This window comes from Engraulis encrasicolus, chromosome 9 (genome assembly GCF_034702125.1).
Source record: "Engraulis encrasicolus isolate BLACKSEA-1 chromosome 9, IST_EnEncr_1.0, whole genome shotgun sequence".
Taxonomy (NCBI): Eukaryota; Metazoa; Chordata; class Actinopteri; order Clupeiformes; family Engraulidae; genus Engraulis; species Engraulis encrasicolus.
Window position 1 is genome coordinate 11,942,474 of NC_085865.1, and position 20,661 is coordinate 11,963,134.

The following is a 20,661-nucleotide window of genomic DNA, read 5'->3' on the forward strand; positions in this document are numbered from 1 at the left end:
TACATGATGTTTTTAAGTCCGATTTAATAAATGCGATTTAAATAGATCGGATTAAGAGTTATTTTGCGATGTGTATACATGGCACTTTCACTTAAATGCGATTAAACGTCTGGGGAAAATAAAGCACGGGGGCGTGGTTCAATGCCACCGAGATGCAGGTCATCTTCCCCACGAAAATCGTTGCCTCAGGCGGACTGAAATCACAACATTTCCCCCTTTCTCCCTGGATCATTTACAATGCTACATTAGCTACCCTGTTAGCATAGAAAAACGAGTGGTAAAATGGTAATGTGGAGTAACTTTGTTGTGCTTCATTACTTCGTGGGGCACTTTTACATCAATATATGGAAGCCACAACATTTATAGTCGCTTAGGGACTTTAAATTAAGCAAAACTTTCATGTGAAAATCAACAGGAAGTGCCGCCATGTTTTTCTCACTGGCAAAGAGCACGGTCTCTTGGCCATAGATGTGTACATAGGAAACGCTATCTGCAAATGTCTCATGCCTTCCTATTTCATGGCACACATGGATGGAATATGCATACAGACTTCTGTGCTTCTGCAGTTGTGTCAGATAATGCAATCAATCAGCTGCGTAGCCGGTTTGCTAACCATTATGGTAGACGTTTTGGTTTGCACGCATGAGCTCCAGGCCAAAACTGAGCTCTGCCACTCCACTGAGCGACTGCCACCTTGTGGACACAAGAGGGAATCACAAGAGGGAATCACAATTCAGAAACTCATCACGGGAGGGCGGACGGACGGACGGAGGGACGGACGGACGGACGGACGGACACCAAAGCCTCTTATAGAGATGCGTGGGACGCATCTAAAAAACAAATCTCTTAATAATATATGATGTATGCTAGAGATGTCTTGTTGTCAGATCACATATCAGATCCATAATAAAAACATACAGGCTGCATACTATACAGTATGATGGAGTTACTATAGGGGTTTGGGTGGTGTGCTGATCCTCAAGCAGAGAGCACACGTTTGCTACCTTGGAAGCTCAGATTCAAACCCGGAATGGGTGAATATCCTCCTCTTCACTAGCCTACTATATTTTTACAATGTGCAGTACACGCACACACGCACGCACGCACACACGCACGCATGCACACACGCACACCAAAAGCAAGAAAATATGTACAGTATAAAGCAAGAAAAGTATACAGTTTATTGGCCTCATCAATTAGGCCCTCAGACATGCAAAGACTCTTCCACCTCAGTATATCACAATAACGGCATAACAATAATTAGAGATGAAATGTGAAAAAGTTGGAGATGATAGGCCGAACAAAATCTCCAACTTGTTCATATTTCATCTCTAATTTAGAATAGCGTTGCACATCAATTACTCATACTGTACTTCTGTGACTGAGGCAAACAAAGTTTGGGCATTGAGAGGTTTATTGCAAGCTCACTCCTGCCCTCTGCTGTTCAGATGTAAAATAAATGTCTCCAGAGGTGAAGTCGAGTCAAAGTCAAGTCAAATCTCAAATCTAGTCCCAAATGAGGACAAAATGGTCCAATCCAGTTAAGAAAAAATATGTTGCCCTACAAACAACAGAAACGGCTCTCATGAAGCATTTCATTACAAATCTTGTAATCAAGCAATGTTATAAATTACTGAGTGGAATCGGTAGGGACAGATTACAACAGTTCAAAGTTATTTTCTGTCCTCTTTGTGTGTTGCCCTGTTCCTGGCTCCAGAGGCCACTCCCCCTGCTTAGGGCACGGCACTTTTACACAGAAATGAAACTCAGCTCTGATTCCTGCTTTTCCTGCTTTGCTGCTCTGTGGGAGAGACAGAACGTAACCCAGAGAGGGATAAAGACTGAAAGACGAGAGAAAGATAACATTGCAAACATGGCAGAGGCCAGTGTGTTTTTAGCTCAAGATCAGTTCACTTGTGCAATCTGTTTGGATCTCTTAAAGGATCCGGTGACTATTCTCTGTGGACACAGTTTCTGTATGGATTGTATCTCAGGCTGCTGGGATCAAGAGGATCCAAAGGGAGTCTACAGCTGCCCACAATGCAGACAGACTTTTACTCCAAGGCCAGTTCTGGGCAGAAACACAATGCTGGCTGAAGTGGTGGAGAAGCTGAAGCTTCTGGGACTCCAGTCTGCTCCTGCTGCCCACTGCTATGCTGGACCTGGAGATGTGGAGTGTGACGTCTGCTCTGGGAGAAAGCGGAAGGCTGTCAAGTCCTGTCTGGAGTGTCTGTCGTCTTATTGTGAAACTCACTTTATGTCTCACAACGACCTCTTCCCAGGGAAGAAGCACAAAGTGATTGAAGCTGCTGGTAAACTAGAGGATCTGATCTGCTCTCAGCATGATAAACTGCTGGAGGTCTTCTGTCGCACTGATCAGACATGTATATGCATGCTGTGTGTCATGGACGAACACAAAGGCCATGACACAGTTTCAATTGCAGCAGAGCGGACCGAGAAACAGGTGAGGTGTTGTATCCTTTCAATAGCAGAAATGGCATACTTCAATCAAGTTAAGTTTTAGTTAAAACACACCTGAAAAGAATATTGAATATATACCAAGCATACATTTATTAACATACAGACATCCATAAATTGCAAGATATCATACATTAAGGTAAATAATACTTTATGTATATTACTTTTCACTCAGTTAAATGACATGGCTCTATCTACTACAAGTAGGTCTTATGAGCAGATGCCTGAGAACTGTATACCACAGAAAGGCCCAACGATTATGCTGTGTGTAGGGACCAGTAAACCAGTGCTATGGCATTGTTTAAAGGACATATTGTAATATATTGTGATTATATTTCAAGTTTACACATTTAGTTTCATTTTTTTTACTTCCAGAAAGATCTGGGAGGAACACAGAGAAAATTCCATGACATCTTCAAAGAAAAAGAGACTCACCTGCAAGACCTCAGAAAGGCTGTAAAAGCTCTTCAGGTGGTTAAACTTCGCACAAGACAACGGACAGCACTGCCATAATTAGTTCCTCACAAGACACAATACGGAGAAAATGTCTTGCTGCCAATCACAGAAGTTTGTAACAGATGTTCTCCATGCGGTGTTGTCTTGTGTTCCAACAGAGTTCTGCTGATGCAGCAGTGGAGAACAGTGAGAGGGTCTTCACTGAGATGATCCGCTCCATTGAGAAAAGACGCTCTGAGGTGACGAAGCTGATCAGAGATCAGGAGAGAGCTGATGTGAGTCGAGCTGAAGAACTCATGGAGACACTGGAGCGGGAGATCGTTGAGCTGAAGAGGAGAGTTGCTGAGTTGGAACAGTTCTCACAGAGTGAAAATAACATAAAGTTTCTCGAGGTAACATGGTAGCATAAACACTACATATAACCATCACACATGGCCTAATTAATAGGAAATACATTCTTCAAATATTAATGAACTATTTCAAGGAATAGAAGAGGGAAAGTAATACATGTTCAGATTGTAATGCTCTCTATAAATAAAAAGTATAGACTATTCTCTGGTGCAAGTATGTGAGGTGCAACCTTTTGCCTTTTGCAGGACATGTGCTCTTGCTAATGGAGCCCAGTGTTAGTTCTGGTGGCCACAGAGTGTAGCAAAGCTGTCAGCTTCCTCTGGGAGCTCAGCTGATCTAGTTGGTCTCCTTACTCAGCTGGGTGTATATTACTAAGCAGCATAAAGTAATCAGTGTGTGATTATTTATTTACATTTGAAATTCATTGTTTGCATCTCATAGAGTTTCCAGTCTCTGTGTGCCTCCACTACATCTGACAAGTCATCTACGTGCTCAGTGCATACAGATGAGCTTTTTGAGAGAGTGAGTGACGGCCTCACTGTGCTCAAAGAGAAACTGCAGGATGTGCTCCACCAGGGACTACAGGACATGACTAAAACTGGTATGTCTCACAGTTTAGTTTAGTTTTAGTTTAGTTTATTTAGTTTAGTTCAACAGGGACCATGCACAATACACATTGATTACAGAAGTAAAAAGATGGCTTGTGCCAGATTATAGCTATAGCTAATTTCCATCTGCAGTCCCTGGACAGGTAAAACAAATATTAAAATACATTAACATAAACAAGATATAAACAAGTAAGCACATCCATAGGCCATGGGTCAAACATACACACACACACACACACACACACACACACACACACACACACACACACACACACACACACGCACACACGCACACACGCACACACACACACACACACACACACGCACACACACACACACACACACTAAAATGTCATACAGTGTGAGTCATATTTTAAAAAACATATGATTAATGTTGACAAGACTGGTTGGTTAATATCCATTTTTTCACACCCCTTGAGAAGGCCTGATAATCAGTAATACTTTTTAGGTTACTGGGTAGACTATTCCATGTTTTGGTTGCCCTGAAGGAGAAGGCTGACTGAGCAAAAGCAGTTTGTCGGATTGGGAGACTACAATCACCCCTGATGGTGGATCTTGACGTTCTGCTCATCAATTCAGAGCAGGGTTGAACAAATGTTCTTAGGGGTGGGGGTGCTGCATTGTGAATAATTTTATGGATTAGCCGCAGATCAGAAAATTGTATGATGTTTTCAAGGCTGAGCATATTATACTTGCTCAGTATAGGACAATGGTGGTACTGAAAATATCTTCTATCTAGGACCTTCAGGGCCTGCTTGTATAGTGAATCAATGGATTTTAAGACAGTCTTGTTGGCCTGGGACCAGCTTGATAAACAATAATGCAGGTGGGACATAATCATAGCATTGACATACAGTCCCAGGAAAAAGTTTGTACACCATTTGAAATTTCTTACATTTCTGTCAAAATTGATCATAAAACATGGTCTGATCTTCCCGGAAATCTCAAGAAGGAACAATCAGAGTCTGCTTTAATTAATTCCACACAAACATTTACATGTTATCATATTTTTATTGGTCATAAGGCCATAACATTCACAGGAGAGCAGGGCATAAGTAAGTACACCCTTGCATTAAGTAGGTTTTAACCCTCAGTTAGTTGCAATATCATCAACCAGACTTGTCCTGTAGTTGCAGATCAGATTAACAAAACAATCTGTTTGTATCTTGTCTCCTTCTTCTTTAGAGAACTGCCTCTCATCAGCAAGGTTTGTGGGATGTCTGGAGTGCATAGCTTTCTTGACTTCATGCCATATAATCTCAATTGTTTTTTGTCAGGGCTATTTCAGAATGTGTATTTCATTATTATGAAGCCATTCTAAAGTCGATTTGCTTCTAAAGTATGGGTTGTTGTCACATTTCAGGACCCATACTTTTGTGTGCTTCAACTGTGTGACAGACTTCCTCACGTTTTTTTCTGTAAAATATCACAATAAACTTGAGTTCATTGTTCCACTGATAATAGCAAACTGTCAAGGGCCTAAGACAGCAAGGTAGCCGCATATAATGATGCTCCCGCTACCATACTCAGAAGAGGAGATGTAATCAAGCTAAAAATGGGATTCATTCTGCCAATCTAAAATTAATGGGGTTTCTGTCCAAAAAAATATTGCTGCACCTTTGAGGTTTGCGAAAAAGCATTTATATGCTTCATAGAATTGCTGCAAAATATTCTGTAGACCAACGTTGAAACCAAAGTTGAATTGTTCAGGGGAACACACAATGTCATGTTTGGAGGAGAACTGGAGAACCACACCTTCACCAAAACATCATCTCCACCTTTGAGTATGGTGGAGGGAGCATCATTATATGCGGCTACCTTGCTGCCTCAGGCCCTTTTCAGTTTGCTATTATCAGTGGAACAATGAACTCTGAAGTTTATCGAGATATTTTACAGAAAAAAGTGAGGTAGTCTGTCACACAGTTGAAGCACACAAGAGGATGGGTGCTGAAATGTGACAACAACCCATACTTTTGAAGCAAATCGACTTTAGAATGGCTTCATAATAATGAAATACACATTCTGGAATAGCCCAGTCAAAGCCCTGACAAAAAACAATTGAGATTATATGGCATGAAGTCAAGAAAGCTATGCACTCCAGACATCCCACAAACCTTGCTGACGAGAGGCAGTTTTCTAAAGAAGAGGGAGACCAGATACATCCAGATTATTTTGTTAATCTGATCTGCAACTACAGGAAACATCTGGTTGAGGTTATTGCGACTAACTTAGGGTTAAAACCTATTGAATGCAAGGGTGTACTTACTTATGCCTTGCTGTCCTGTGAATGTTTACACCTTATGGCCAATGAAAATATGAAAACTTGTAAATGTTTGGGTTGAATTAGTTAAAGCAGACTCTGGTTGTTCCTTCTTGTGATTTCCAGGAAGTTTAGACCATATTTTATGATCAATTTTGACAGAAATGTAAGAAATGTCAAAGGGTGTACAAACTTTTTCCTGGGACTGTAAGTCACAGCAGCATCAATACTCAGAGAGTTACGGATATGTCTAAAATTTGATATACTATACTTTACAGTATTACCCAGCTTTTTAATGTGTTTCTTAAAACTAAGAGTAGAATCTAAGGTCACACCTAAATATTTAAACTCATCAACATTATTTAGCTTTGTTCCATCAACATGTATGTCTGGAACAACATTTAGTTTAAATCTATTGTGAAAATACATTGTAACAGTTTCGTTGGTATTTAGTGTGAGACAGGAGGTTTTTAACCACATTGAGACCTTAGTTAGTGTTTGAGTCAGTTTGCTGGCCGCCTGTTCTGGATCTTTGCCGTGTGTAAATAATACAGTGTCGTCAGCATACATCAGTATCTCCACAACCTCACATACAGATGGAAGATCATTTATGTAAGTGCTGAACAACAAAGGTCCCAATATGGAACCTTGTGGCACCCCCATAGTTACAGATATAATGTTGCACTGCCCATCATGGCCAGGTCAAGAATGCTCAGCACTATTGTGCTTCTTTCCAACAGGTGAACAAATCAGCATGTTCAGACCTTCAGAGCCTGTGACCAGAGAGGATTTCCTGATATGTAAGTAAAGCAGTTAAGCAACTTAATTAGACTAACACCCAGAACACACGTGCGCCTGCGCGTGCGCGCACACACACACACACACACACACACACACACACACACACACACACACACACACGCACACACACGTGCACACACACCTACTGAAATACACACTGCAGGATACACAACAGGATACAAGGATGATTAATTGTCACATAGCCTACTGCACATAAAGATTTTCTGAATCACATGCAATTTGGGGTCTACTGTAGGCTATATGTTTGGGTTGTGTGAAAGGGGTTCATGTAAGGTGACATGTAAACTGTAATTTAATGATAACAGTTCATTGTTTCACAGTGCTACTGGACTACATGTTTGGTAAATTGTTAACAAATGTATTATTATTATTTTAAACCCAACTACAGATTCCCATCAGCTGACATTGGACCCCAACACGGCTCATAATCAGCTGAAACTGTCTGAGGGAAACAGAGTTGCAGAAAGGGTTAAAACGAGTCAGTCATATCCTGATCATCCAGACAGATTTAGTCGTGTGGCACAGGTGATGTGTTCAGAGGCTACATCTGCCAGGTGCTACTGGGAGGTCGAGGTGTCTGGGTATGATGTCCATATAGCTGTTTCATACAAGGGGCTGAAGAGAAAAGGAAGTAATAGTTATGTTTATTTTGGGTACAATACAAAGTCCTGGGCATTGGAGTGCTATTCATCTGGGTTCTGCTTCCGCTATAATAATGAATCAATTAATCTCCCTCATGATCAGATCTCCTCTAGAATAGGAGTGTATGTGGATCACAGGGCAGGAACTCTGAGCTTCTACAGTGTCTCTGCTGACACTATGACTCTGCTGCACAAAGTAGAGACCACATTCACTGAGCCACTATATCCTGCCTTTTGGCTCTACAATGTTGGCAGCAAAATCAAATTGTTTCAGTGATAAGAAGATGCCTGAAGAAGATCTATGATCGAAACGTTGCTCCAAATAAATTAAGTCTTTTGCAAGTCGTGTGCAGATCCTTTCCCAATCCTATATGACAATTTTTTGATTTGGCACCTGCTGATGCTTTTCTGCTGGATGTACGCGCTTTCAACTACACTCTGTCAGTGATGACAAACCAGCACAAAAACACATTTATATGCTAAAAAGGAATGTATCTTGTGAACCGATTTAGAATTCCCACTCTTTGCGATATTCAGTTTAGATGAGAGCATTTTTCAGTGATTACATGATCTTGCCCTGTTGAAATATTGTGAGTGCTGATAGTGAAACTTTTTTGTTTATTTGTTTGCTTGTTGAATTGCTTGTAGAATGGGTGTTCAGTATTTCATTATTACTCCTCAGATATATTGTCTGCCAGGCCCTCCAGTGTCAATAGCGAGGTCATCACCCAGTGCTGTCATGCTCTCAGTATACTGGTGTCAGCTGCTGTCATTGGGTCGTCCCTGACCAATGAAGAGTGGAGATTGTCCACATTCCAGGTGAAGATGCAGGGTAAAGGCTGACAGAAGTCCTGGAGTGAGGAGTAAACACACATGTGTTTTATTATGATTTCCATTCCATGGCAGGATTACGTTTCAACCATTGAGAATCTGATGAAGATAATGGTCAAAATGTAGTCGTCCCTTACCAGGTCATATTCAGTTCATCCTGGCTGTAGATGTAATGTGTGGTCTTCCTGGTTACTAATGTGGTGCATACTTTACTGTTCATCTACAGGTGGTGGCTAATGGATGTTTATATAACACTGTCTGTAAACATTAATATATGGTACATTCTTCATCTTCCAAGTGTTTTTTTGTTCTTGAACAACAATGAGTATATACCTAAACACTTTGATTGGATTTATATGAAATAATTAATGTAATAAAAATGCAACAATAAAGTATATAATTGAATGATCTTGACTGTCCCGCCTCCATCATTCACTTAAAGAAAACAAGAGCACTGCATTGCAAGATCCTGGCCAATTGCATTAGATATTGACTTTGGCATTTAAAAGCAACATACAGTAAAACCTGCTTCGAAAATACCGGTACCAGAGATGACCGACTGCTCTGTTACCACTGCTGCACAGCCTCCACTGCTGGCCATATCATGTAATCACACCAAGAGCAGCTGACAATGTGTCACAATAAATATTTCCTTCGCAATTCTGGAGGGAAAATGAAGTGCATTTCCCTCAGCAAACCATCATTGATTTTAGATGGAAATTCACCTCCACTATGATTTAAACACAGTAGGCCTATTTATGTTCCTCCACCAACTGGTTTGTTCACTCCCTCGTTACATTCCAGTCCACACACATGCCAATAATTGTAACTTCATAGGCCCATATCATCACCTGGAAAACAAATTGTTTTCCTGTTCCTTTTGTCTCCTGAATGGCTCTTCACAATGGATAGTCCTGCTGTTCCTTTCTCTCGGTCAGGGTAGCGGTCTGATTGGATTACATTTATTGCACTATTCATATTGATACTCTTAGGCATCTCCATTCTCCAGACTGCATGGAAGTCAGAGCACATCGGAGTGAAGAATTTGACTGTCCACAGTGTGTGAACAAACCTGCTCTGCAATGGACACCAAGGACGCGGTGAGACCCAGGAAAGCATTTCATCCCCCTGTAGCTGCAGAGGAGCTCTCCTCTCAACCAGGATGTGGACAAGTCTGTCTCAGAGGAAGGAGAAGCAACATGTGTGATCAAATCAGCAGACTCTGTATGTCAGACTCAGACCAGCCTCTCCCCACTGAAGTGTTGCACATATCTGCCGAGAGGATGACAAGGGCAGATTTCCTACACTGTGAGTGCAGATGTGTGCACACATGCACGCACGCATGTGCACACGCACACACAGATTCACACATGCATACACACACCAGCCTGTACCCCACCAGCAGTGGTGTAGTCTACGTAGAACGCAGGTATACGGAGTATACCCACTTCAAAATTTTAGGGGCTTCAGTATACCCACTTAAAATTGATTGATCCATTGTTTTGAATAGCATACAGTGTACCCACTTCAAAAAATGCTCGAATATACAGTATACCCACTTCAAAAAAGTAGACTACACCGCTGCCCACCAGTACTCCTCTTTTTTATTTTTATTTTTTTAAATCTTTTTGAGGACACAAGAAAAACACAACAATTTTTACTCTTTATAGGCTTCAAACCTATAATAAGACGTAATAAACTAATCTTGAATCTTGAATCTTGAATCTTAAAAGTGCAAAAAACAATAGGTTATGCATCAAATTCGGGAAGGAATGTACAGTGTAACACAACTTGAACTGAAATTTGCTGTATCACAGGATGTGCAGACACATTTGAACAGACAAATATGATGGGAAAGAGTGTATGTGAAATTTAAGTATGACTATGAGGTGCATGAATGCACAATTTTAGCCCATTTTAGTTGAGTTCGGCCCACGACTTAATTCCAAATTTTGATTTTGGCCCTCAGTCAATTTAAGTTTGACATCCCTGCCATAGGGGTTTGGGTGGTGTGCTGATCCTCAAGCAGAAAGCAGACGTTTGCTACCTTGGAAGCTCAGATTCAAACCCGGAATGGGTGAATATCCTCCTCTTCACTAGCCTACTATATTTTTACAATGTGCAGTACACGCATGCACGCACGCACACACGCACGCACACACGCACTCACACCAAAAGCAAGAAAATATGTACAGTATTTTGCTCTCATCAATTAGGCCCTCAGACATGCAAAGACTCTTCCACCTCAGTAGATCACAATAACGGTACAACAATAATTAGAGATGAAATGTGAATAAGTTGGAGATGATAGGCCGAACAAAATCTCCAACTTATTCATATTTCATCTGTAATTCAGAATAGCGTTGTACATCAATTACTCATACTGTACTTCTGTGACTGAGGCAAACAAAGTTTGGCATTGAGGGGTTTATTGCAAGCTCACTCCTGCCCTCTGCTGTTCAGATGTAAAATAACTGTCTCCAGAGGTGAAGTCGAGTCAAAGTCAAGTCAAATCTCAAATCTAGTCCCAAATGAGGACAAAATGGTCCAATCCAGTTAAGAAAAAATATGTTGCCCTTCAAACAACAGAAACAGCTCTCATGAAGCATTTCATTACAAATCTACACTACACATTCCCTAGTGCAAGATGACAAATTCATTTTGCAAACTAAGTAACCAAGCAATGTTATAAATTACTGAGTGGAATTGGGAGGGACAGATTACAACAACTCAAAGTTCTTTTCTGTCCTCTCTGTGTGTTGTTCTGTTCCTGGCTCCAGAGGCCACTCCCCCTGCTTAGGGCACGGCCCTTTTACACAGAAATGAAACTCAGCTCTGCTTCCTGCTCTTCCTGCTTTGCTGCTCTGTGGGAGAGACAGAACGTAACCCAGAGAGGGATAAAGAGTTCAACGCAAGAGAAAGATAACAGTGCAAACATGGCAGAGGCCAGTGTATTATTAGCTCAGGACCAGTTCACTTGTGCAATCTGTTTGGATCTTTTAAAGGATCCGGTGACTATTCCCTGTGGACATAGTTTCTGTATGGATTGTATCTCAGGCTGCTGGGATCAAGAGGATCCAAAGGGAGTCTACAGCTGCCCACAGTGCAGACAGACTTTTACTCCAAGGCCAGTTCTGGGCAGAAACACAATGCTGGCTGAAGTGGTGGAGAAGCTGAAGCTTCTGGGACTCCAGTCTGCTCCTGCTGCCCACTGCTACGCTGGACCTGGAGATGTGGAGTGTGACGTCTGCTCTGGGAGAAAGCGGAAGGCTGTCAAGTCCTGTCTGGAGTGTCTCTCCTCTTACTGTGAAACTCACTTCACGTCTCACAATGATCTCTTCCCAGGAAAGAAACACAAAGTGATTGGTGCTGCTGGTAAACTAGAGGATCTGATCTGCTGTCAGCATGATAAACTGCTGGAGGTCTTCTGTCGCACTGATCAGACATGCATATGCATGCTGTGTGTCATGTATGAACACAAAGGACATGACACCGTTTCAGTTGCAGCAGAGAGGACAGAGAAACAGGTGAGGCATCATATATTCCCTCAATAGCAGAAATGGTCCATTATCAATCAAGTTAAGATTTAGTTATGGTTTAAAACACTCCATAACAAAAAAGAAATTTAAAATATTCCAGGCATAAATATTCAGTATTTATATATGTAGCCATACTTTTTTGATTTTTTTCAATCTGGCAGAAACTTCCTTGGTATCATATGAGTGATTCTCTAATTCGCCTACACTTTTAAGTCCGTGGATTTTATTTGGCAATTCCACTAACTATTAACTGCATCCAATGATGTTTTGGACATTAGAAAACATTTATCTTTCATATAATTCAGAAAGTGTAGACATAGCATTATTTCCCTCAGCAAGAATGAATATTTAATACTGGTTTTGGGCGTTTTCATGCCGTCCTGTTTTCCAAATGTCAGATTCAGTCTTCATATTAGCATGTAAAGAAACTTGTTTTGCCCAAGACGATTGCAAATGTTGATTCACAGTTATCATCACAATATGACAAAACTGTCAGAAAGACCACTGTCCTTTCCATTATACATGAAATTTGCCATTTTGTGTTTGTCCACGAAAACTGTGTTAACGGTGTCACGGTCTGAAACCTCCTCCATAAATCAGTAATGGTTTGGTCTTAGGCCATACGAATAACATCATGTGATGTCATAACCTCTTTGGCAGGATACGGGAAGACTTTTTGGTAAATATTGAGCTCCATCCTTCCATAATTTAATCCATTCTTTTTCATGTTCTCATAGCGGGAAAATTGCCTGTCAACGGTGTTATCAACATATTCATAAGAATCTGAATTAGAAATCACATGTAGAAAAACACAGATAAAGCATACAGATACATGAATTGATTAAGGTGTTGTGGTGGAACTTCTGAGGTCCTCAGTTAGCACAACACCATAAAAATGGCTGAAATGTCAACAGTGTTACCGTCAATGGTGTTACAATTAAGTATGACAGTCAGGGTTGCCAGATGAGGCTGATTATTTCCAGCCCAAAAAGTGATCAAAATCCGCCCTAAAAACCCGCCCAATTCTATTGATTTATATGGCAGTGGGAAGGTGTTTCTGATAGATGCCATTTTTACCCGCACCCGGCCATCCTAAGCAGCCCAATTGGGCGGGAACCAGCCCAATCTGGCAACACTGATGACAGTTGAGGAGGAGTATGTTTTTGCCAATTTATATCCATATTGACAGACAAACAAACTAAATAATTTGTGTTCTAGGGAGATGGGTTTGTCTGCTCTGTTTTTTCTCCTAAAAAAGTGCCGACTTGTTCCCCTGCACTGTTGACCGTAACACCGTTGAGTAACACCGTTGACTGTTTTGAAAGTGTTTTTGCGCTATTGATCCCTTATGTGTTGGAAAAATCCTATGAACATACACTAGGGATTATCTCTGGAGAAGGAAGTCTTGTGTAAGGAGGGTGACTATATTCAAATCAGACGTTACAGGGATTTATGATGAAAAATGTGTCAGTCTGTATCACAGTGACTCATAAAATCCTACTTATGAAGCTCAACAATCACATTTTCTATATCAGTTGCACAGATTAAAGACAACATTACTGCTAAGGGACATAAGCACTTTCAAACATATATTGTTTCAACTCTGTAGTATTTTTATATATGTTTGAAATGACATAGTATTTGTCCATAACACTGTTGACAAAATAATTAAGCAAATGTTCGCTTTCATTAGAGTATTTATCAAATGATTTAAGATTAAGCTTGGCAATTTGTTTGTTTGGAAACTTAAATATATACACTATGTAAACATCTAGGTCATTTAGTTGAAAAAAAATACTGATAATTGACATTTTGCTTTTGCCAAAAGCGTAGGGGAATCGTAGAATCACTCATATAGTGAAGCAAATAATACTGTATGTGTGGTTCTATCTACTACAAGTAGGACCAATTGTATGAGCAGATGCCGTGAAAAATGTATATACCGGAGAAAGGCCCAGATATTACGCTTGTGTGTAGGTACCAGTATGGCCCTGTATAAAGGATATATGCTTTGGTCCTATTTTCACAATGAATCAGTATCCATAACAACAATTATACAAGAAATTATGTGTTATTAACTTAGATATGTCACGTTTACGCGTTCACTTTTCTTTTTTTACTTCCAGAAAGAGCTGGGTGAAACACAGCGAAAATTTCATGATGTCATCAAAGAAAAAGAGACACACCTGCAAGACATCAGAAAGGATGTAAAAACTCTTCAGGTAAGTTAACCTTCACATAAGACAACAGACTGCCCTGCCATATTTAATTCCTTATTATGATCACAAGACAGAGAAAATATATTGCTGCCCATCCCAGATGTTTGTAAGAGATTTTCTTGATGCGGTGTTGTCTTGTGTTCCAACAGTGTTCTGCTGATGCAGCAGTGGAGAACAGTGAGAGGGTCTTCACTGAGATGATCCGCTCCATTGAGAAAAGACGCTCTGAGGTGACGAAGCTGATCAGAGATCAGGAGAGGGCTGATGTGAGTCAAGGTGAAGAACTCATGGAGACACTGGAGCAGGAGATCGCTGAGCTGAAGAGGAGAGTTGCTGAGCTGGAGCAGTTCTCACAAAGTGAAAATAACATCCGTTTTCTCAAGGTACCATGACAATATAAATATTACATTTAATCATAACACATAGTAGATATAGGTGTGGGTATCGCCAACCACTTCCTGATACGATACGCATCCCGATACTGGGGTCACGTTACGATACATCGACACATGTGCAGCGCTATATTTTAGACCTACATTTTTTGTTTTTATCCATTTTTTTTAGAAAATAGACATGAAGGACCAAATGTTACTTTTTTTTCTGTAGTGCATGTAAAAGACTGCCTTCACAAAACTGTAGGTCTGGCAGTTGCTGTGTAGCATTCAAAATTCAATTTATTCTATTAAATGAAGTATCGATACTGAGACCTCCGATATGATATGCGTATCGTGAAGAGGCCAGTGACGATATATCCCGATACCGATATTTTGAACACATCCCTAGATAGGAAGAGGTTCCATTTAATATTGAGCTATTTCAACGAATACGTAGGTCAGGGGAAATATCTTTCAATTTCTACACATAACTAGAAATGCACTCATAGAGCGCATGGACCTCCACCCTCTGGTGGACAGAAATACTCACGGACCGCCAACGTGACAACAAACGAATGTACACACAAACTAGGACAATCATATTACCTTAGCAGAGGCAAAAACCATCTGAAAGAATACTGTGAAGACTGTTTATTTTCTGGTGCAAGTATGTAAGGTGCAACCTTTTGCCTTTTGCAGGACATGTAGAATGTGCTCTTGCTAATGGAGCCCAGTGTTAGTTCTGGTGGCCACAGAGTGTAGCAAAGCTGTCAGCTTCCTCTGGGAGCTCAGCTGATCTAGTTGGTCTCCTTACTCAGCTGGGTGTATATTACTAAGCAGCGTACAGTAATCAGTGTGTGATTATTTATTACCATTTTAAATCCATTGTTTGCATCTCATAGAGTTTCCAGTCTCTGTGTGCCTCCACTACATCTGACACGTCATCTACGTGCTCAGTGCATACAGATGAGCTTTTTGAGAGAGTGAGTGACAGCCTCACTGTGCTCAAAGACAAACTGCAGGATGTGCTCCACCAGGGACTACAGGACATGACTAAAACTGGTATGTCTCACAGTCACAGATATAATGTTGCACTGCCCATCATGGCCAGGTCAAGAATGCTCAGCACTATTGTGCTTCTTTCCAACAGGTGAACAAATCAGCATTTTCAGACCTTCAGAGCCTGTGACCAGAGAGGATTTCCTGAAATGTAAGTAAAGCAGTCTAGCAATTTAATTAGATTAACACACACACACACACACACACACACACACACACACACACACACACACACACACACACACACACACACACACACACACACACACACACACACACACACACACACACACACACACACACTACATTCAAACACGAACACGCACACACACACACACACACACACACACACACACACACACACACACACACACACACACACACACACACACACACACACTCAGGCATTTCTTTATCCTGATGTATCCTGGATGTTTGTACTTCATTAGGTGTGTGTGTGTGTGTGTGTGTGTGTGTGTGTGTGTGTGTGTGTGTGTGTGTGTGTGTGTGTGTGTGTGTGTGTGTGTGTGTGTGTGTGTGTGTGTGTGTGTGTGTGTCTGTGTCTGTGTGTGTGTCTGTGTCTGTGTCTGTGTCTGTGTCTGTGTCTGTGTCTGTGTGTGTGTCTGTGTCTGTGTGTGTGTGTGTGTGTGTGTGTGTGTATTTGTGCGATGAGACATGAAATGTGGGCTCTACTTCTGTGTGAGAGGGCTCACATCATTTAAGGCATGTAAACTATGATTTATTGATGACAGTTAATCATTTCACAATACTGGACTACATGTTTGGTAAATTGTTAACAATTTAATAATTTTGATTTTAAACCCATCTACAGATTCCCATCAGCTGATATTGGACCCCAACACGGCTCATAATGAGCTGAAGCTGTCTGAGGGAAACAGAGTTGCAGAAAGGGTTAATAAGAGTCAGTCATATCCTGATCATCCAGACAGATTTAGTCATGTGTATCAGGTGATGTGTTCAGAGGCTACATCTGCCAGGTGCTACTGGGAGGTTGAGTGGTCTGGATATTATGTGTATATAGCTGTTTCATACAAGGGGCTGAAGAGGAAAGGAGGTAATAATGATGTTAAGCTTGGCTGCAATACAAACTCCTGGGCATTGAATTGCCATTCATCTGGGTTCTGGTTCAAACATAATAATATAGAAACTAAACTCCTTCATGCTCAGATCTCCTCTAGAATAGGAGTGTATGTGGATCACAGGGCAGGAACTCTGAGCTTCTACAGTGTCTCTGCCAACACTATGACTCTGCTGCACAAAGTAGAGACCACATTCACTGAGCCACTATATCCTGCCTTTTGGCTCCTCACTGTTGGCAACAAAATCAAATTGTGTCAGTGAGAACAAACCAGCACAAAAACACATTCATGTTCACATGCCTGAAAAAAAATGTATAATTTGTTAACCATTTCAGAATTTCCATCCTTTGGATAACATGATAACATGACCATGCTTTGTTGAAATATTGTGAGGGCTGATAGTGAAAAAAATGTGTTAATGTGTTTGCTTGTAAAATGGGTGTTGAGTATTACATTGCTTCGCATATATATTCTTGGCCAGGCCCTCCAGTGTCAATAGCGAGGTTATCACCCAGTGTTGTCATGCTCTCACTACTGGTGTCGGCTGCTGTCATTGGGTCGTCCCTGACCAATTAAGAGTGGAGATTGTCCACATTACAGGTAAAGATGCAGGGTAAAGGCTGACAGAAGTCCTGGAGTGAGGAGTAAACACACATAGGCCTGTGTTTTATTATGATTTCCATTCCATGGCAGGATTACGTTTCGACCATTGAGAATCTGATGAAGATAATGGTCAAAATGTAGTCGTCCCTTACCAGGTCATATTCAGTTCATCCTGGCTGTAGATGTAATGTGGGGTCTTCCTGGTTACTAATGTGGTGCATACTTTACTGTTCATCTACAGGTGGTGGCTAATGGATGTTTATATAACACTGTCTGTAAACATTAATATGTGGTACATTCTTCATCTTCCAAGTGTTTTTTTGTTCTTGAACAATATACCTAAACACTTTGATTGGATTTATATGAAATAATTACTGTAATAAAAATGCAATAATAAAGTATATAATTGAATGATCTTGGCTGTCCCACCTCCATCATTCACTTAAAGAAAACAAGAGCACTGCATTGCAAGATCCTGGCCAATTGCATTAGATATTGACTTTGGCATTTAAAAGCAACATAAAACCTGCTTTGAAAATGTACATACCAGAGATGACCGACTGCTCTGTTACCACTGATGCACAGCCCCCACTGCTGGCCATATCATGTAATTACACCAAGAGCAGCTGACAATGTGTCACAATAAATCTTTCCTTTGCAATTCTGGAGGGAGCATGAAGTGTATTTCCATCATTGATTTTAGATGGAAATTCTCCTCCACTATGATTTAAACACAGCTGGCCTATTTATTTTCCTCCACCAACTGGTTTGTTCACTCCCTCGTTACATTCCAGTCCACACACATGCCAATAATTGTAACTTCATAGGCCTGTATCGTCACCTGGAAAACAAATTGTTTTCCTGTTCCGTTTGTCTCCTGAATGGCTCTTCACTATGGAGAGTCCTGCTGTTCCTTTCTCTCGGTCAGGATAGCGGTCTGATTGGATTACATTTATTGCAATATTCATATTGATGCTCTTAGGCATCTCCATTCTCCAGACCGCATGAAAGTCAGAGCACATCGAAGTGACAGCACACTGTGAGTGCAGATGTAGACACATGCACACATGCACTCGAGCGCGTGCCTGCGCGTGCGGACACACACACACACACACACACACACACACACAGAGAGAGAGAGAGAGAGCGAGAGAGAGCGAGAGAGAGAGAGAGAGAGAGAGAGAGAGAGAGAGAGAGAGAGAGAGAGAGAGAGAGAGAGAGAGAGAGAGAGAGAGAAACTGGCCTGCTGTACCACACCAGTAAAAATGCAAAAATTGAATTTAAAAATATTAAGTTGGTTATGCATCATATGTGTGAAGAAATGTAAAATGTTTGCTATGAAAATGTATTCATCTACATGTACAGTATATCTATTTGTGAAAATAATCATCTCCTTTATAGATTCCTATCATTTTACCGTAGACCCCAACACATAATGCGCTATAGATATGGGCTTCATAGTAAAATGTTTGCTATAAATTTACCCCAACACAGCCAACAGGTGTCTATGTCTGTCAGAGAGTAACAGGGAGGTGGCAAATCATGATGTGGGCCAGCCGTGTACCGATCACCCAGAGAGGTTCCAGAGGCACCACCAAGTGCTCTGCAGAGAAGAGACACCTGCAGTCTGCTACTGGGAAGTCCAGTGGACATCATTCATATACATAACAGTGGCCTACAAAGACATCAGCAGGACAGGATGGGGAATGGACGCCTGGCTTGGACACAATCACCAGTCTTGGAGTCTGAGCTGTTCTCCTGCAACGTTCACCTTCCTGTACGGTAATGAAGAGACTGACATTGTTCTGGAACTGAGCACCTCCAGATTAGGAGTGTATGTGGATCACAAAGCAGGAGCTCTGTCCTTCTTCAATGTCTCCAATGATGAACTGACCCTGCTGCACAAAGTTCAGACCACTTTCACTCGGCCCCTTTATCCAGGGGTTTGGCTTCCTACACGCTCTAAAATAAGGTTAAGAAAGATTAATGTTAATTAATGTCTCACTGCCTTTTATTTAATTAATAAATTCATAAATTTAGTTGATTAAATCTATTTATTTCTGCCGTCAGGAAAGATGAAATAAAAACCCCAAATCTCTTAATAATATATGATGTATGCTAGAGATGTCTTGTTGTCAGATCACATATCAGATCCATAATAAAAACATACAGGCTGCATACTGTACAGAATGATGGAGTGACCATAGGGGTTTGGGTGGTGTGCTGATCCTCAAGCAGAGAGCACACGTTTGCTACCTTGGAAGCTCAGATTCAAACCCGGAATGGGTGAATATCCTCCTCTTCACTAGCCTACTATATTTTTACAATGTGCAGTACACGCATGCACGCACGCACACACACACACACACACACACACACACACACACACACACACACACACACACACACACACACACACACACACACACACACACACACACACACACACACACACACACACACACACACACACACACACACGCACGCACGCACGCACACACACACACACACACACCAAAAGCAAGAAAATATGTACAGTATATTGCTCTCATCAATTAGGCCCTCAGACATGCAAAGACTCTTCCACCTCAGTAGATCACAATAACGGTATAGCAATAATTAGAGATGAAATGTGAATAAGTTGGAGATGATAGGCCGAACAAAATCTCCAACTTATTCATATTTCATCTCTAATTTAGAATAGCATTGTAGGCCTACATCAATTACTCATACTGTGACTGAGGCAAAGTTTGGGCATTAAGAGGTTTATTGCAAGTTCACTCCTGCCCTCTGCTGGTCAGATGTAAAATAACTGTCTCCAGAGGTGAAGTCGAGTCAAAGTCAAGTCAAATCTCAAATCTAGTCCCAAATGAGGACAAAATGGTCCAATCCAGTTAAGAAAAAATATGTTGCCCCCTTCAAACAACATACACAGCTCTCATGAAGCATTTCATTACAAATCTACACTACACATTCCCTAGTGCAAGATGACAAATTCATTTTGCAAACTAAGTAACCAAGCAATGTTAAGTAACATGTATAATAATAATATAATAATATAATAAATATAATAAATTATTGAGTGGAATTGGTAGGGACAGATTACAACAGTTCAAAGTTATTTTCTGTCTCTCTGTGTGTTGTCCTGTTCTTGGCTCCAGAGGCCACGCCCCCTGCTTAGGGCGACCCTTTTGTACAGAAACGAAACTCAGCTCTGCTTCCTGCCTCTCCTGCTTTGCTGCTCTGTCGGAGAGACAGAACGTAATCCAGAGAGGGAAAAAGAGTGCAAGACGAGTGCA

The 20,661-nt window shown here is 41.1% G+C and overlaps 2 protein-coding genes across 2 annotated transcripts; both read left to right on the forward strand.

Moving 5' to 3' along the window:
* The first annotated feature begins 1,801 nt into the window (after positions 1-1,801).
* On the forward strand, positions 1,802-17,678 carry LOC134455458 (tripartite motif-containing protein 16-like protein). The gene is made up of 7 exons (XM_063206510.1): positions 1,802-2,464; positions 2,854-2,949; positions 3,093-3,326; positions 3,727-3,886; positions 6,915-6,974; positions 7,385-8,456; positions 17,360-17,678. Exons 1-6 carry the CDS (start codon positions 1,874-1,876, stop codon positions 7,912-7,914), a joined length of 1,671 nt encoding a protein of 556 aa, XP_063062580.1. The 5' UTR covers positions 1,802-1,873; the 3' UTR covers positions 7,915-8,456; positions 17,360-17,678.
* On the forward strand, positions 11,381-17,363 carry LOC134455454 (tripartite motif-containing protein 16-like protein). The gene is made up of 6 exons (XM_063206508.1): positions 11,381-11,995; positions 14,134-14,229; positions 14,376-14,609; positions 15,503-15,674; positions 15,751-15,810; positions 16,492-17,363. The coding sequence occupies exons 1-6, from the start codon at positions 11,405-11,407 to the stop codon at positions 17,019-17,021; spliced, it is 1,683 nt and encodes a 560-aa protein (XP_063062578.1). The 5' UTR covers positions 11,381-11,404; the 3' UTR covers positions 17,022-17,363.
* Positions 17,679-20,661: the final 2,983 nt, after the last annotated feature.

Excerpts from the sequence above, each read along its gene's own strand:
- LOC134455454 (XM_063206508.1), top strand. The coding sequence starts at position 11,405 with ATGGCAGAGGCCAGTGTATTATTAGCTCAGGACCAGTTCACTTGTGCA. Across the intron at positions 15,675-15,750 it reads TAAAACTGGTATGTCTCACA|GTGAACAAATCAGCATTTTC; the intron begins GTCACAGATATA and ends TCTTTCCAACAG. Across the intron at positions 15,811-16,491 it reads CAGAGAGGATTTCCTGAAAT|ATTCCCATCAGCTGATATTG; the intron begins GTAAGTAAAGCA and ends ACCCATCTACAG.
- LOC134455458 (XM_063206510.1), top strand. The coding sequence starts at position 1,874 with ATGGCAGAGGCCAGTGTGTTTTTAGCTCAAGATCAGTTCACTTGTGCA. Across the intron at positions 2,950-3,092 it reads AGGCTGTAAAAGCTCTTCAG|AGTTCTGCTGATGCAGCAGT; the intron begins GTGGTTAAACTT and ends GTGTTCCAACAG. Across the intron at positions 3,887-6,914 it reads ACAGGACATGACTAAAACTG|GTGAACAAATCAGCATGTTC; the intron begins GTATGTCTCACA and ends TCTTTCCAACAG.